This window comes from Etheostoma cragini, chromosome 6, assembly GCF_013103735.1.
Source record: "Etheostoma cragini isolate CJK2018 chromosome 6, CSU_Ecrag_1.0, whole genome shotgun sequence".
NCBI classification, from domain to species: domain Eukaryota; kingdom Metazoa; phylum Chordata; class Actinopteri; order Perciformes; family Percidae; genus Etheostoma; species Etheostoma cragini.
In genome coordinates this window covers 18,316,076-18,332,198 of record NC_048412.1, presented here as the reverse complement: position 1 = coordinate 18,332,198, position 16,123 = coordinate 18,316,076, and the positions used below count along the sequence as shown (strand labels likewise).

General features: G+C 40.0%; 1 protein-coding gene across 3 annotated transcripts; it reads left to right on the top strand.

Moving 5' to 3' along the window:
- The first annotated feature begins 717 nt into the window (after nt 1-717).
- pitpnc1b (phosphatidylinositol transfer protein cytoplasmic 1b) lies at nt 718-15,922 on the top strand. Of its 3 annotated transcripts, none has more exons than XM_034874307.1 (10): nt 718-1,350; nt 4,223-4,371; nt 5,625-5,713; nt 5,950-5,957; nt 6,110-6,181; nt 8,587-8,679; nt 11,393-11,548; nt 12,478-12,541; nt 12,709-12,783; nt 14,382-15,922. In XM_034874307.1, exons 1-10 carry the CDS (start codon nt 1,303-1,305, stop codon nt 14,540-14,542), a joined length of 915 nt encoding a protein of 304 aa, XP_034730198.1. In that variant the 5' UTR covers nt 718-1,302; the 3' UTR covers nt 14,543-15,922. The 3 variants fall into 3 exon arrangements, with proteins under 3 accessions (XP_034730198.1, XP_034730199.1, XP_034730197.1); XM_034874308.1 differs by having other exon boundaries at nt 719-1,350; nt 4,228-4,371; nt 12,709-12,789; nt 14,385-15,922; XM_034874306.1 differs by having other exon boundaries at nt 719-1,350; nt 12,709-12,789; nt 14,385-15,922.
- Nucleotides 15,923-16,123: the final 201 nt, after the last annotated feature.

The following is a 16,123-nucleotide window of genomic DNA, read 5'->3' as shown; positions in this document are numbered from 1 at the left end:
GGAGAGACACTTTGACCTCCATCTCAAGGCAGAACTAATTGAAGCAAGTGAATTTCGCCGTATCCAAACTCACATTTTGACCACCTGAGAGTCAGAATCCAGGGCCGGTTAGTTTGGTTTGGCCCCAGTCAAACTGACCCGGAGAAGCCAAACATCTGCTTCTCTTATTTGATGAGGAGGCAACAATATGTGCTTGGCAGCCACTTCTCGCTCAAACAAAAGGAGCGTGGAGCCGTGACTCAAGGACACACACAGGCACAAAATTATGACTGCTTTGACTCCTCTACTCATTGACTAAACACGAATTCAATTAAACCTGGCTGAAGGTTGTAAGATAATACGACGTAAGTGAGCCTGGCACTGTGCTTAATGGAAGTTCTCATGGCTCTGGTAATATTTAATCCAATGGCCCACCCTGACAACCCCTTATGAGTCAGCCATTCATATACCCCGAGTCCTGTCATAACCTGAGTGTTGGGGGTCCTGTCTGAGGAATGCACTTCAATTTCAAAGACTGATGTCAACAAGCTGTGTTACTTAATGTTCCCAGATATTAACAGTGGTGCAACGGAGAGAAAAGAACAGATAAAGATCAGAGAGAGGGAAGGAAAAGGGGGAGGGGGGGGTGACACAGGTGAGGAGGCAGTTAAGTACAGTGGGCGGGGAGTGGATACTTTAGGAGGGAGAGAAAAAAAGAGATAAGGAGCAAACAAGCGAAGGAATTTGTGAGGAACTGAAAGCAGCACAGGGCAGTTTAGGGGAAAGGGAGGAGCGCCAAGCAGACAAGGTCACACATGAGAAGCCTAAGGAGGATTTACACAAAGCACAGAGAGGCAGAGAAGCGAAAGAATAGGTAGAGTTTGTTGACTTTCAATCTTACCTCACAGCTAATTACCCTTTCCTCACTGTGGTGAAAGAAAGCAAACAAAAACTAAGTGAGAAGAACAGCAAACCGAAAAGGGCAACTGAAGGCAGGAGAAGAGAAAGCAGAAGTAATAAGAAAAGGAGGGAGAGACAGCTGTTAGATGGTCCGGGTTTAGGAGAATAATTGAAGAAGAGAAACAAAACAGCAGAGAAGAGGCTGTAAGGAGTGAGCGAGAGGGGGAATTAGTAAGAAAACAGCAGATACTCATTGACAGAGAGGACTAGACCTAACTCAATGGATCACTGACATCAGCAAAACAAAGGAAGAGGAGCGTCACACAAGAGGTCACTGTGGTCCAGCAGCAGTGCAGCTTGCCTGAACCTGAGACAGCTGAGATAGAGGGACACAGTTCACAGTTTCCCCTTTATAACGGCACCATGTTGTTGAAAGAGTACCGCATCTGTATGCCCCTGACGGTGGAAGAGGTAAGTGGGTTTGTCTTTCCCATGCTCACACACAAACATCCTTCAAGTTTAAATTGAAACATAAGACAGGGTTTTAATTCTCACGTGAAAGTGTTCTTTCCACTAGTAATCAGTTATTGTGCTGATAACAAAAGTATCATCAGAGCACACAGACCACCAACGGCTGTACATTGGAAGTTTGGCACACGGGGGTAAGCGATGCACGTTCAGTTTCGATGGGCTCGGCCAATCTGATGGAGACAGAAAGCACAACAGCAGCAGCATCATACCGCTGCTGCTAAATTATCACCCCATCTGTCTGCTTCTCTACTTCCCTCGCTTGTTTCAGAAAACCTAACAGTGGACAAACTAGTTGGACTGGTTGCAGCTAGAGCTAAAGTCAAACAAAAGGCCTGCAGGCTTGTAAACAACATTGTTCCCGCTAAGGAGAAAAGGTGGGCAGACGAGGGAGTTATGCACCAAAGTGTCCTTCAAAAGGAACGTCCTTATCACCTCCCCGGCCCCCTGTTCAATTCTACCTGTTACCAAAACAATGACAGTGACAAATAGCAGTCCAAAATAGGATTTACAGTATCAGTTCAGGGCACACAGAAACTTGATCTGGCAACAAATCCTCTTTCGTCTGAATGCAATGTAAGTTTAAGTGCAGCTTATTTAAGCATCAGTCCGAGCCATTTACAATGTCCCAACGCTTCATTAAAAAAAAAAAGGGAATGGTGTTGATTTCCAGGTGTAAATTATCCAGTTAGTACTACAGTAAAACACTACAGCTGTCATTCAATGTGTGTTTAAAGAAAGTTGTTCTGCTGTAGGAAAAGCTGACTGCAATGACATGTTCAAAATAATTTCTCACTGAACTAAGGAGAAGAAGACAAAATATTCACTTTGCGAAGGTCTCTTTGTACTGGATGCACTTTACTAGCCCATTTTTGCACTGGCATATTTCATTAGTTGAGCTTGTTACTTTTATTAATTATGTTTGCTTTGTTTTTTGTTTTTCTCTGATATACTATGTAGCCTACTGTTCATAACTTGTTTTTTCTACATTTTGTAAAAAAGGAGAAAAAAAAGGATAAGCTGATAGGGGACAGCTGCAGTTCAGGTGGCAGAGTGGGTTAGTACTGTAGTGTTGTTCCGTCCCCAGGTCCTTATGTGCACATGCTGAATGTGTCCTTGAGCCTCCCTGTGGGGTGTCACTTTGCACAAAAGCCAAAAGAGTGCCATCATCCTGCAACATAATGTAATGGAGGTTGTCATATTTGTTATTATTACGTTGAATAAAAGCATATTTAATATGACGCTGATCAACCGCAAAAGACTTCAGGCAGATTTACGACTGTGCCATACTCTTTCCATTGTCTTGCTTTGGAGCTGAGTACACAATAAATTTAAAATGTTTAGAGAACGTTTTAAATTTGTTTAGCAAAAAACATCTCATTGTTGTTGTCATTGGACAGATTGAGGGTTACATAAGTTCAAGTCTTTCCTCTTGCCATTAGCTTTACTTTAAATTTGAATTCTTTGATTTTCATTTGCCATCACACTGACACTATCTGTAATGCTATCTGTCTCCACCCCATGATGAGCTATATTTAAAAAAAAGATTGTTTTTAAAGACAGTAAAGAGCTGTCAATAAAGTCATTCAAAGTGCATAATAATATTAATGTAAAGGATTGATAAGTCTTTTCAACTTCCTGCTTAGATTGAAAAATATTCACAACCTGGTTGGGAGGTGCTCACTGCTCTGTAGTCTGTTAGTCTTAAAATGGTGTAAAAGAACCCATCACTGTGATTAATTAAGTCCCATGTATAATCAATACGCAAATATTGAGTGTTGACATTTCACAGTAATTTGAGCAAGAAGGATGGTGCCACATTGATGTCAACAAAGCACATTGTAGGATAGCAAACTGAGAGCCGCCCTCCTCTTTTCCTCTTCGTCAACATCTTTCTCCATTTCTACTCCTAATTAAAATAATGCTTTAGTGGCACACAAATATAGGGCAAGACAATAAATTACATTACAATGGCCACAGCAGGAAAGTTTGGTTTGTGGTGTCATTTTTATTGCTTTTTCATAATAACTTTAAAAACAAAGTTCACCAAAGTGATGTGCAATTTAAGTGAACACAATGCAGAACATAAAAACGGTGTTGAAGAGAAGACAGAGAATGATAGTGGCATCAGGGCAGAAACGTAAGTATTATTGTGTAAATTGTTCAAAAGGAAACTGATTCTGTCAGACTGAGTTCATTGAGGAGGCCGCTTGGAATGTCCAAAGGCATCGTCGTCTTTAGACTAGCACACAAAAAATACTCCCGCCTTATGAGCATGGAGCACATACTGGGGCTGCAGCAGAGAACAAAGTCCCACCCCCTAAATTTAAACTCAAATGCATTCACCGTCACTGGCCAAATGAAATTTTGATGTCAGCTATGGTCATTTCATGGTAGTATTCATACACAGTAAATTAAAGTTGCTATTTGTACCTTTCAGTTTGTTTTGATTCTAGTAGCCGCTTTGGACAAAAGCGGTAGTGTTTTTACTACACCTGCGGTCGTAAAGATCTTCTCTTTACGGTGCTGTATTACCAAGTTAGCGGAAGGTCATATAATTGCAATGAGTGTTTTGCTCAGACACATTAATTTATAATAAGTGAATAAGTTACAATGTATGTATGTATTACAAATACATTGCTGCATTTTAAGTGTTGCATATAAATGTGTCCCACCTATCAATACTTTTGTATAAGGTATTGGCTCATAAGAGGCTACTTTGGTAAACCTGACATGAAAGGACAGGCTCCCTGATGTCTTCCACCCCCTTGTATAGTATAGTATTTGTTAAGATTTTTTCTCTCTCTCTCTCTAGTATAGGATTGGGCAGCTGTACATGATCAGTAAGCACAGCTGTAAGCAGAGTGGTGGGGGAGAAGGGGTGGAGGTGATAAAGAATGAGCCAGATACTCACCCCCAGCACGGCCAGGGACAGCTGACAGAGAAGCGAATCTACCTCAACAGGTAGAGTGCATCTCGACTGCGCTGCTGTACTAATGATGCATTGAAAACTAATCATTCTTGGGATTTGCAAACTGAGTCGTATGCTCCAATTGCTGGATCTGTCATTATTATAACAGATCATGTTCAATCTTTGATTTCTCACTTTGCTGTGTAATACACTCTATTGATCAATGTTGCAAGTATCAAGCAATAAAACATAGTTTCAACACAGAAGCACCCACAGGGCAGTGTCATCTGCACAAATCCAAAGTCCTTATACTAGCTGTCTGAAACCTGTTGAGGCCGATACTTTACGGTGACAGTAGACGTGTTATTGTACCATGATCTCATCACACAGTGAAATGTTCTGATTGTGTAAGTTCAGACTCTTAGTTGAGAATAATGATCTAATACTAAGGTGTGTGTATGCGTTATAACTACTTTGAAATGTTCCTACATCAAATTGAAACTATATTAAGAGTGGGTTATAAACCATTAATTAGGTTTTTATAAACATTTATAAATCTAAGTAGGGGTGTGTTACCAACATGATTTTTTTATTTGGTTTAAGCTACAGACATCAACATAAACAAGGAAGGATGTGAGAAATGTCAGAACTAAAATGTTTGCAAATGCATTTATCATTCAACCGCATTGACTTTGAAGCTATGCTTGACTGTGTCCGTTATTGTGTTTTGTGTCCTTTGTGTTCATGCTGACAGCCCATTAATCAATGAAGTGTGATTATAGTGAATACTCAAAAACAACCCGGAATCCTCTTTTAACTCTAAATTCATTCCTTAACCCTAAGCCAACCTCACTCATTACCCTAATGTAACCTCAACTCTTATTCTAATCACCACTACAAACCCAAGGACTAATCCTAAAATAAACTCTTACAGAAGTAAAAAGAAATTCTCACCGTGGAGGATTTTCCTAATCTTTCTGTGCTTGTGGGACATTTGGTCCTCAATAGTAAAGATATGCTGGAACACACACACACATGCACACACACGCCACATACACTTAAATAAAGCAAGGATAAATGTATTTTACCTCAATCATATTTTGACATAGAAGCTACAGTAACAATTCATCACCACAGGTGTAATTGGGAATGAGTCATAAAAATGAGTGCTGTGGTGAGAGTAGCCTAAAGGTGATCTGGCTATAAATGGCACAAAAAAACATTTAGAATTTTTCCGTCTCCCTCCATAATCTCTCTTTGCTACCATTCCCCTCTGTGATTCTTTTTTCTTCCTGCTTTGCGTCAGTAAACTGCCGTCCTGGGCGAAAGCATTTGTCCCGCGATTCTTCTACCTGACAGAAAAAGCCTGGAACTTCTACCCCTACACCATCACAGGTGTGTGTTTGAGTGCCTTTGTTTTTGTTAAACCTCAGGTTACTTTCCCCTCCATGCATTATACAAAACTTACTTTACTTTTGGTTTTTCCAAGTTTCATCAAAAATTCATAACTATGTATGCATGTATTCCCCCGTGTTAACGTGTATGTGTGTGAGAGCAATTGCATGCTCATGCATGTATGAGTAACTAATGTTGTTTCTCCCTTTCCATATTAAACGTCCCTGGTGCTGCAGAGTACTCAGTAAGTATTCTCACACATCATTTACTGTACATGAATGCAACAAAGCTCATCTCTTTCTAGTATCAGTGGATCTAATCTGCAGCCTGCTTCCACTCTCTCTATCTCTGCCCTCAACTACTTTCTCCTCCATTTTTACCACTGTCACCCCGTAGATATCATACCTTCCCAAGTTCAGCATCCGCATTGAGACGAGATTTGAGAACAACAACGGCAATAACAACAATGTGAGTATGAGAGGGCACAAGGGGTGAAAACGATGGAGTGATTATGGAAGAGCGGGAGAAGAAAGAGAGAAACTGCTGGTTTCTCTGCAGCCCACGGAAAATGTTTATGACATTGATGCGTTCATTACAAGGAAAACAAGCAAAAAACACAAAATACCGTATTGGCAGCTCTATTAACCAGACTTGCAGCGGTGGTGAGCACAGTTACCATGCTGCATTTTGTCCACACGCATAAACACACACAGAAAGTCACAATTACCACTCTGTCTGGCCCTTGTGTCTGCACTTATAAAATAAAGAGAGGAGTTGACAAGCTAGTCAAGTTACAAGAACCAACATGTCAAAATATGGAGATCTACAGTTCTGCCTGTGGAGAAAAATGGGGCAAATCTGGTTTCATGTCAGATAGTTACAGGTTACATAAGTTTATTCCAAACAAACACAAATTCAGAGTGCTGTACATGATCTACGCATATCATCATATGGGTATCATTATATAAGTTTACTTGAGTACAAATGTGCGGTACTTTTACTTATTTAGTATTTTCTTCTTATGCAACTAATACATTTCAGAGAGTATGACACCTGTGGGTGCTAGTTACTTTACAAATAAGTTATTACATGCAAAACATATGAAGAACTTATAAAATATTGTGCTTTGTTATTAATTAAACTCCTCAACAGTTTGTACAATTAAATCTGAAACATGTAGTCTATTTTTCAAGGTGAAACTTAACATGTTTCACCTTGATTGTTAAGTTGACGCAGTAGACAAATCAAGTTTACATTTGTTGCCATTACTAAAAATTAGTACACAAAAATCATTTTTTTCTGGAGTCATGTAAATGTGTTCATGTCTAAAATAAGTATGTTAAATTAAACATGCAAAGAAACACAACAAATACAAAGCATTAGGCTACTTATTAATGCTAAAGAAATCATTTGTTCAAATAAATATTGTTTCTTTGCATTTACAATAGTTCAACTTTGAGATTAATCTATACATCTGTTTCATAAAAAACAGAAAGGAAAACAATCAACGAAACATTAAAAATGTCCAATCTTTTGAGTTGCGTGGGAAGTTTCACTCAGAAAATGGAGTTACCGATTTCCAAGCCACTTATATGACATTGAACACACCTGCACTCCCCAGATGCCCTTAGTCCCCACCCGGGTTGGTCATAGTACAACATAAATGGAGATAAAAATGAACACTAAATCAACCATACAAAACTAAAATCCAGATAACATGAATGCACAGCCAAAACAGAACATTATTAAAACACACTTTAACTAGAACAGAAACCGTTGGGAACATATCTTTTTTATTACCACGAGCCTTTGCACCGCTTCAGCCTAGAACAGTTCAAATGACCCCGCCCCTTCCATTCTGACACTAAATATCCTTAGTTATCTCTGCTTAACATGATCTATGCACTGCATACTTAAGCTGATTATTACAAACAACTAATGTGATTTAGTAATGACTATGGTTTTTAGCAAAACATGAAAGAATAAGTAGTGAGTAGTTTAATTACAACTAAATCTTGATCTTTCTGAGAAAGTAGCCTGCTGATCAATCAATAATAAAACTAATAATCAGTTGCAGCCACATATAGAGGAGTTTAAAAATTAGCTTCACTTCAACCAAGCAAAACAGTAAAATGATTTTTAAAGCCTGAGTATTCACAATCAAATGAAATAATATATAATAGCGTTACAGTCACAGGGGCCATTTCTCTGCATTTAAGCTTTTATTTTGATACTTTAACTTAATTTTTCTGCTTTTAGTTAAATTGACATGGTACATTACATTTACATGAGTAAAGGTATGAATATTTATACCACACATAAAACAGGAACAGAAAAGGAGTGTCATGCACTGAGCACACTGTAGAAAACAACACAATACGCCCAGCTAATACAACTTACTCCATAACTGGGAGCCGACAACAGCACCACAGGAGCGTAGCGGGCTAACATTAGATTTTCCTTATTTGTTAGTTTTCAACTGTGAAATGAACAACTTCAGTGGGACATTAGAACACATTTTAAAGGTCAGATAAAAGTGCAGTTGCTCCCTCTCTCCCTAGCTTCCCTCATTCCCTCTCAAGGAAAAGTGTATTCTGCTCTCATTACTCTTTTTTTTTCCCCTTTTTTTATATTTCTTATATGTCCTTGTTTTGTTTTTTTATCTTATCTCCCCCTCCTCTGTTCACTGTCTGTTCTCTCCTCTGTTGCTCCAAGGGCCTGAGGGTGGGATATATTGAGGGGTGTTATGGTGTGTGACCTTCCCCTCCACTTAGTGAGTGACTGTATGCGTATGAGAGTATGGGTGAGTGAGTGTGATTATATGTGTATGCTCACATAATACTGTACGACCTTCCCCATTTGTTTGGATGTAGGTGTTTGAGGACACCCCGACCCCAGCAGAGAATGTGATTTTTCTGGATATCCTGAGTGACCCCATCCCTGAAAAGCACTATGAAGAGTCAGAGGTATGCTATGTGCCGATGTGACGGCCACATTCTGCTTTGTTGAATGTTGAAAGTTGAAGAAAGCTGATGGGATTATATTCCATAGGAATTGTACCTCGTAGACAGCCCCGGAAAAGCTGGTTTCACACCGGTGCACATCAACCGCGCCTGAAAACCGCACTGACAACCGCAGAGCGTTTCCCAATAAAGTTAGTGGGCCCCATCTTGCATCCGGCACGGCGCTGCGCGAAGCCTGACACGAGTGTCTTTGCTGGAAGTCCAGCGCGCACGTTATTTAAATAGCAAAAGGTACCTGCAACCATCTTTGCGCCCATGGGCGTGATGGTCTAAAAGGGAGGTGTATTCAGGTGAATTCTTGGTCTAACTAACTTGAGGCAGCGGGATGTACTCGCGGTTAAAATAGCATTTCATTGTTATTTTAACAGTGCATTAGTAAAATGCGCCTAGGCTTGTGCACAGCACGCACACTATGCTTGTTACACACATTATGCTTGTTACAGACACACACACACATGCACAGACACACATAGGGAAGCACAGCAGCCCACAAACATGCAAATGATTAAAAATATTACTGTGGAAATCCGCCATCATAATACAAATTTAATGGCGGTTTTTAAAAGCGGTTACTGCCACCCAGCAACCCTCTGAACCCGAAAGACTCGCCCACGAGCAAAAACGGCACCTCTGATTCATAGTTTAATCACTTGACAACCATAAAACATAGAAACTCATCAAAAGTTGCGGCAAAAAGCTAACGAGTTAGCGGTTACAGAGGTCTCTTCCGAGTCCTTCTAGCCTCTACAGGTGATTTTCTATCCAGCCTGGAACTTCTGCCTTTTTGGGGGTCGTTGAGCATTAAATCCAAACTGTTACATCCAAGATTTATCCACTTTCTGTCCATAATTCATCCCGTTTTGGCATATGCCGCTAGCGTCCCGCTCCGTTTCTCCTCTCCATGTGTTTAGGGAAGTACAGGCACCAGCATGCCCATATATGGTAGACAACGTCAGCCAAAGAGTATGGAGTGTTGACAACGTCACCCACATTCTAGGGGGGGTGAACAGTGGCCTCACCCAGTCAAACTTATCTAGTATGCGATAAAAGATGCTATGGTGCACAAGATAGATATCTAAGGAGGAAAGTGGCCACACTGGTTTGAGATTTGGCATATATTTGGGCCTTTTTTGAAGTAATGTCAATAGTATGTGCTTAATATGAGTTATGTTTTTCACGTTTATTTTTGCATATATGAGAACTGTTTTAGACAACACAAATGCTTGTGTAGCATTGCTGTGGGTGTAATATCAATAAATATGACATTATTATGTTGATTATTGGCATAGGTAAATGTCATGAGGGAAAAAGCATCTGGACTTTCTTTGAAAAAATGTGTGTATTTTGTCATCTGTATACAGTTAAGATGATTATTTCTTCACAGTGGGGCTCCCAAGACATATGAGCAGTGTTTTAGAGAGGAAAATGGCTTAGGTATTACTTATCTATCTGTGATATCAATACATATCTGGAAGACTCATGTTCCGTTTTATTTATTTATATGTCTTTAAGGTCCTACAACCATTTTTATCATACAAGTGACCTCACTACACTGCAACCCAAATATTCAAATTACCCAGTTTGTCCTGAAAAAAAATGATGTTTATATCTTGACTGTAGACAACAGGGTTGATGTTTAACAAGCTTTTTTATAAAATAAATCCAGACGGAGAATGAACTGTAAAAATGGCCTTAGGGTTCAGAGGGTTAACAGAGATTCTGCACGCTAAAGAAAAAAATCGGTACATGTTCATGTGGGCAGCAACCGCTTCATACCAATCCGAACAGATTACCCTCATTGAAATTATTGGAGGCTTCGAGTTTCAACGGGGTGGTGTGAAAGCTGTGTTAAGATAAAAACTATGTTGACCCTATTGAAGTTTTTGCAAATGAAAACTTGTAAAGTCAAATTAAAGGAATAGTTTAGCGTTTTTGAAAACACGCTTTGTTACATCAGGAGATCCATACCACTTTAATGTGGTTTTATTGAGCAAAAGCCTGGAGACAAATAGCATAGCTTAGCATAAAGACTGTAGGGGGGGAAAGAGCTAGCCTGGTTCTGTTTAAAGTTTTTAAAAAAATCATTTACCAGCACCTCTCTAGTTAACTGACTATATCCTGTTTAATTTAAAACAGAAATGTAAAAATGACTAATTGTGTTTTTACGGGGAGTTACGTGCTCTATTTCTATAACTTTTACATTTGGATTTTTTTACTGAGGAAACAAACAACGGTTAAGTATTAAGTCATGAATACACCCAGACATCTCTTTTAAATATTCTAAACTCCCTTCAATTCTTTGGAGACAAAGATCAATTCAGAGGCCTGGGTACACAGAAGCATGTAGACAAGCACACGTCAACACAGATGAATAATACACACACACACACACACACACACAAACGCAAACGCACACGCACACACAGACACACCAATCTCATAGATTAAGTGGCACATAATGTGTGTTCTCACATTTTCGTCCTATGGGCTTTCTTGAGCAACAATCTCCTTCCACCTTCACACATTAATCACTCACGCTCTCACACACACACACACACACATCCATAGTGCCCCCGTTGCCCGAAGACGCCTCACGGGACTTACGTTTTTGCAGACTCAGCAAGTAACGTATAGACCCACTTTTCAATCTGTGCAGGACCCGGGTCGCTGGCATTCAAGTAAAACTGGCAGAGGGCCTCTGGATAAAGGCTGGAGAGATGACCACAAGCCTATTATGTGCTCCTATAAGCGGGTGCAGTGCAGCTTCGAGGTGTACGGCTTCCAGACAAAGACTGAGGAATTCATACACAAAGTGAGACAAAGCGCTTTTTTTCATCATGCCTTTTCCCTGTGCTGATGTAAGGAGGACATCAAGATACAATCTGCAGTTAATGTTACGAGTGTAATACTAGGCGGGGAAATTTTAATTTTTAGTTAATTGGATTTATTAAACTGTTGTGCTTTATTCAAGCATTGATTTCTGCATGTTGGAGTATTTAACTACTTACACCTGCAGTAAAATAACGATCCTTGAAAACCCTGATTGGTTATTTATTATTTGAATGTGCCATGTGTTGCATTTTGACACAAACAAATCATTATGCCATTTATTTTGAGACATTAGTATAACAACCAAGACCCTCGCCAAGAAGGCTCTTAGGCTTAGATTTATTGGGAAAGTTGCTATATTGTTTTTGTTGTACGAGGGCCTCTGTTCTTCTGGTGCAAACAATGCAAAGGTTTTTAGTTTCTTACAGAGGAAGTTGATGTGACAAGTTACAGAGCTGATAAAAAACTCTGAACTATTTATCCTTAACAATGAAGCAAAGCAAATAAGCATGATAAAGATACCAAAATTACTAAGAACAAAACTAAAACACACCCTGTTTTCAACATTGTTAGTGCAACTAAAGGATGTTTACAGGAAAGTCTTAGCTTTTACAAAAGGAGAGTGCAAACAATACTGCACAATTAAGTGCAATTTTATCAAAATCGCAATGTGGACTTCTGTAATATCCAAAAGGTAGGGGGGGTGCAATATTTGTCAAAGGCAAACACATCTAACCTCACTTGTCCCGGCCTACAAATCGTATCCAACAGACTAAAGAAAAAGTTTGGTACAGATCCTTGCAAAAAACACACTATATAACACATACACACTCCTAAATCCAGAACACACAGTAGCATTTCTATTTACATTTTGTTTTTCCTGCCATGTTTTTGTTTCTGGTATTGTTTCAGAACATCCGGGACATTCTTCTGGTTGGCCACAGACAAGCAGTAGCATGGACAGACGAATGGCACGGTGGGTCACAATGCAAAATTCTTCATATTACAGTTAAATAAAACATTCAGAACAATGCAGTTGTACACACTGTGAAATTTGGTACATATTTCATATGCTGTTCTGATATTGTGTGTGTGTGTGTGTGTGTGTGTGTGTGTGTGTGTCTGACTTTGCTTTCCCCACAGGGCTGAGTTTGGAGGAGGTGAGAGAGTACGAGCAAGCAATGCAAGAGAAGACCAACAGCAAAGTTAAATCCAACAACACAGGTGAGGTTGCAGCTCCTCACCTGCACAGTATTGAAATACTAACGAGGACGGGAGGGGCGACAGAAGGGGGGAGTGAGGAACCAGTGAAGATATTGGGAGGGGGGAGGAGGTAAAGAGAGAGAGCGATAGAGAGAGAGAGAAAGAAAGAAAGAGAAAGAAAAAGAAAGAAAGAAAGAAAGAAAAAGAAAGAGAAAGACAAAGAGAAAGAGAAAGAGAAAGAAGTCAGATGAGCAGTAAATCAAAAGAGTTGCAAGTTTGAAATGTATAGTTGTGCTCCGTGGTAATAATTCTTGCATTTAATTTCAGGATAAGATAATTTATTTCAGCAGCAGATTCAGCAGGCGATGTAGAGGAAGGCAAAAAAAACAGATTTTTACATCATTTGGAATTTACAATAAACCTGAACAGGTGTATTGTATTTTTAGCCCGTGGTGTTATCCATTGCTGTCAACAGACTGCAAAACAGTATGAATTAATAACTCTTGGAATGCAAACGGGCGTGAACAGAAGCTGGTTCTGCCACTAGTGCCTTAGCATGCCCTACAAGTACCCAGATGGCTGGTGCACATCTGTGGGAGAAAAAAGGCGATTGGAAGAGCAGTCAGGAGGCATTTTACAACACAAGGAGCAGTGAGGAAGGAGAAGCAGAGGGTGTATGACCAGAAATGGAAGACACAAATATGGATGAAAGGGGGGAGACGAGTGTTGGTTGGCTCATGAAGTGATAATGCCACTGCGTCGGTCTGATAAACAGTGTAATGCAGCCACCTGCTGAACTCTCACCATCACCAGCTCTCTCAACATAAATAACCAGCCATTGCAGCACTTAGCTACAAATGTCAGCCCTGGTGGGGTTCTGTACCTCTGTGTGTGTGTGTGTGTGTGTGTGTGTGTGTGTGTGTGTGTGTGTGTGTGTGTGTGTGTGTGTGTGTGTGTGTGTGTGTGTGTGGTCACCCTGCCCCCTGCTGGTTAGTCTGGTGAACCTCAGCTGGATGTAAGAGATATCAAAGGTTGTCTTCCCATTATGGCCTGTAGTTTCTTGCTGGTATCCTTCTCTGTATGCGATGATGAGACATCAAGCTGCAACAAATCTGCAGTCATTGCTCAACCTGCTGCAGCTCGCAGCACCGCCATGACCCCCTACGGGCCAAACACTGCCACTGCATTTATCACTGCAGAGAACAAACGATAGTTTTCATTTAATTCATTTGACGTAATAAAAGTAAATGGATGTCATTTACTCTAGAGAGTCCAATAAAAGGTTGGGTGTGTGGATTGAATACGAATAAGGGATTTAACTAATGTGAATCTAAGTGTACAACACAGATCTTAAGTATACTTAAATAAATTGAAAACACAAACACAGTTGTCCCTCGGTTTCCTTTTTACGCAGTGCCTCTTCTGCTTTTAATTTTATCTCTTTAAATGTTGTTTCTTCCATGGCATCTGTATCTTATTCTCTATCCTTCTCTTATTCTCACTACTTCAATGTGCTTTATTTGTATAATTTGTAAAGCAAATAGAGATGCAGAATCGTGGATAAAAGAAAAAGGGAACAATTACAAAAACTCTCTCGCTCTCTCTTTCTCTCTCAGGCTCACCGGCTGCCTCTCGTCCTCTGTTCTCTCGCTCCATCTCAGTGACAGACGAGCGTTCACTGAAGAAGATGGGAGTGACGACTGCGGCCATGTCTGACCCTTCACTCTCCTCTGTGCCACAAAGTCCCATGCGCCTCAACTCCACACCTGAATGATGCCTCACACACAGATACAAAAACTGAACTGTACAGCAGGTACACACAGAAACCAATGTCAACATTCACAATCATGTGATGTTTCTCAAACACTAACCCACATGCAAACAGTGACTTAACGGACATTTTGTACAGTTGTGTTGGTTCAATTTCCAGTTTCTGATGCACAAGCTTAAACCCTTCTGAGATTATGCAAACTGCCTGTACAGGCATTTGTCATTATGATATGTTCTGAAAATTTCGAAAGTAGCCTACGTCAGCAATCTGTGCCGACGACATCAGACGCTAAATCCAACTCAACTCATGTGACACTGTGATAAACATAATATTATGTTTGTTTAACAATTGTCAGCAGAGATGGGAGGAGAGAAGATGCACACTATGCACGTTAAGGTTGTTCCCTATAGGTTTGTGTGTCTTTTCATCATGGCAGTGTTGAAGAAAACTCAGAACTGCGCCATTATGGCAACATGTTGAATTTTAAGCCAACAAAAAAAGTTAGCCGTAAAACCTAGACGTAGTCCTGCTGATTGTGGTGCCCTTTCCCGTTCTGCTTTATCTTCTTATTCAGTGTTTATTGGCAATTGGAAAACCCGCCTAAATATGCATTGCTGCCACCAAGTGCACTGTAGTCACAAAACTCAGAATCAAAGGCTCACAAAATGTCCATTAAGACACAGTAGAGATATTATCCATCCTTATGCACATGTACATGTTTTGCTTTCTTCACTGCATGTTACAAACGTTACAACAAAACACACTATGCTATGCTCTATGTGGGACAATTTCTATTGCTGCAGTCAAAAATCCTTCCAGTGTCGACAACCTATAAACGCACTTTGAGTTTCTAAGCCCCATTGGAGGTCAGCGACCACCAGCAGGGATCTCCTATTGTTTCCCAGCCCCGGCCCAGCAGCCCACACACAGATGCATAAGTAGTTTAATAGAGTGGATCTAATGAGAGAGAAGAGGAGAGTGGGGGAGGCTGTCAATGCTATGGATCTGCTACCCTCTCCACCTCTGCCAATAGGTCAGACCAGGTGTATTGACAGAAGGCAATGAGGCGTTATATTGGTTCCTTGATCACTTAGCTGAGCACTGCAAATGGGTCAAGCCAGGGCTAAACTTCAAATATTAGTCAATGATATTAACATTTATACGACTATTAGCTCAATTTTGTAATGTACATAGGAGAATGTGTTTTTATCATCAGGGATCAACAATGGCAATGTTGAAATAGTTTGTTGTCCTTGTCCATTGTAAAAACATTTAGTTTGAAGTAAGTACATAAATGAATCAAGTGGAAAGTGCATGTGGAAACTTCTTGGTATAGTCTTTTGTAATGGACTTTAATCAATAAATACAATTTCTTAGCAATGAGATGATTCACTAGTGTCCTGATATCTGTCTAGATAAGTGAAACAATTACTCACATTACACATTACATAATTAGCCATGTTTGATCAGTAATGACTTGGAACAGCTGTTTTTTCACATCATCGTACTCGCATGTAATCGACTCACCAATTTCACACTTGTGTGCCATGTGGAGCCTGCTCCAGCAGCAGTTGACTTTAAAGA

Coding starts and splice junctions, on each gene's coding strand:
- pitpnc1b (XM_034874306.1), top strand. CDS start 1,303: ATGTTGTTGAAAGAGTACCGCATCTGTATGCCCCTGACGGTGGAAGAG. Junction 4,372..5,624: donor AAGCGAATCTACCTCAACAG/GTAGAGTGCATC, acceptor GCTTTGCGTCAG/TAAACTGCCGTCCTGGGCGA. Junction 12,542..12,708: donor ATGGACAGACGAATGGCACG/GTGGGTCACAAT, acceptor CTTTCCCCACAG/GGCTGAGTTTGGAGGAGGTG.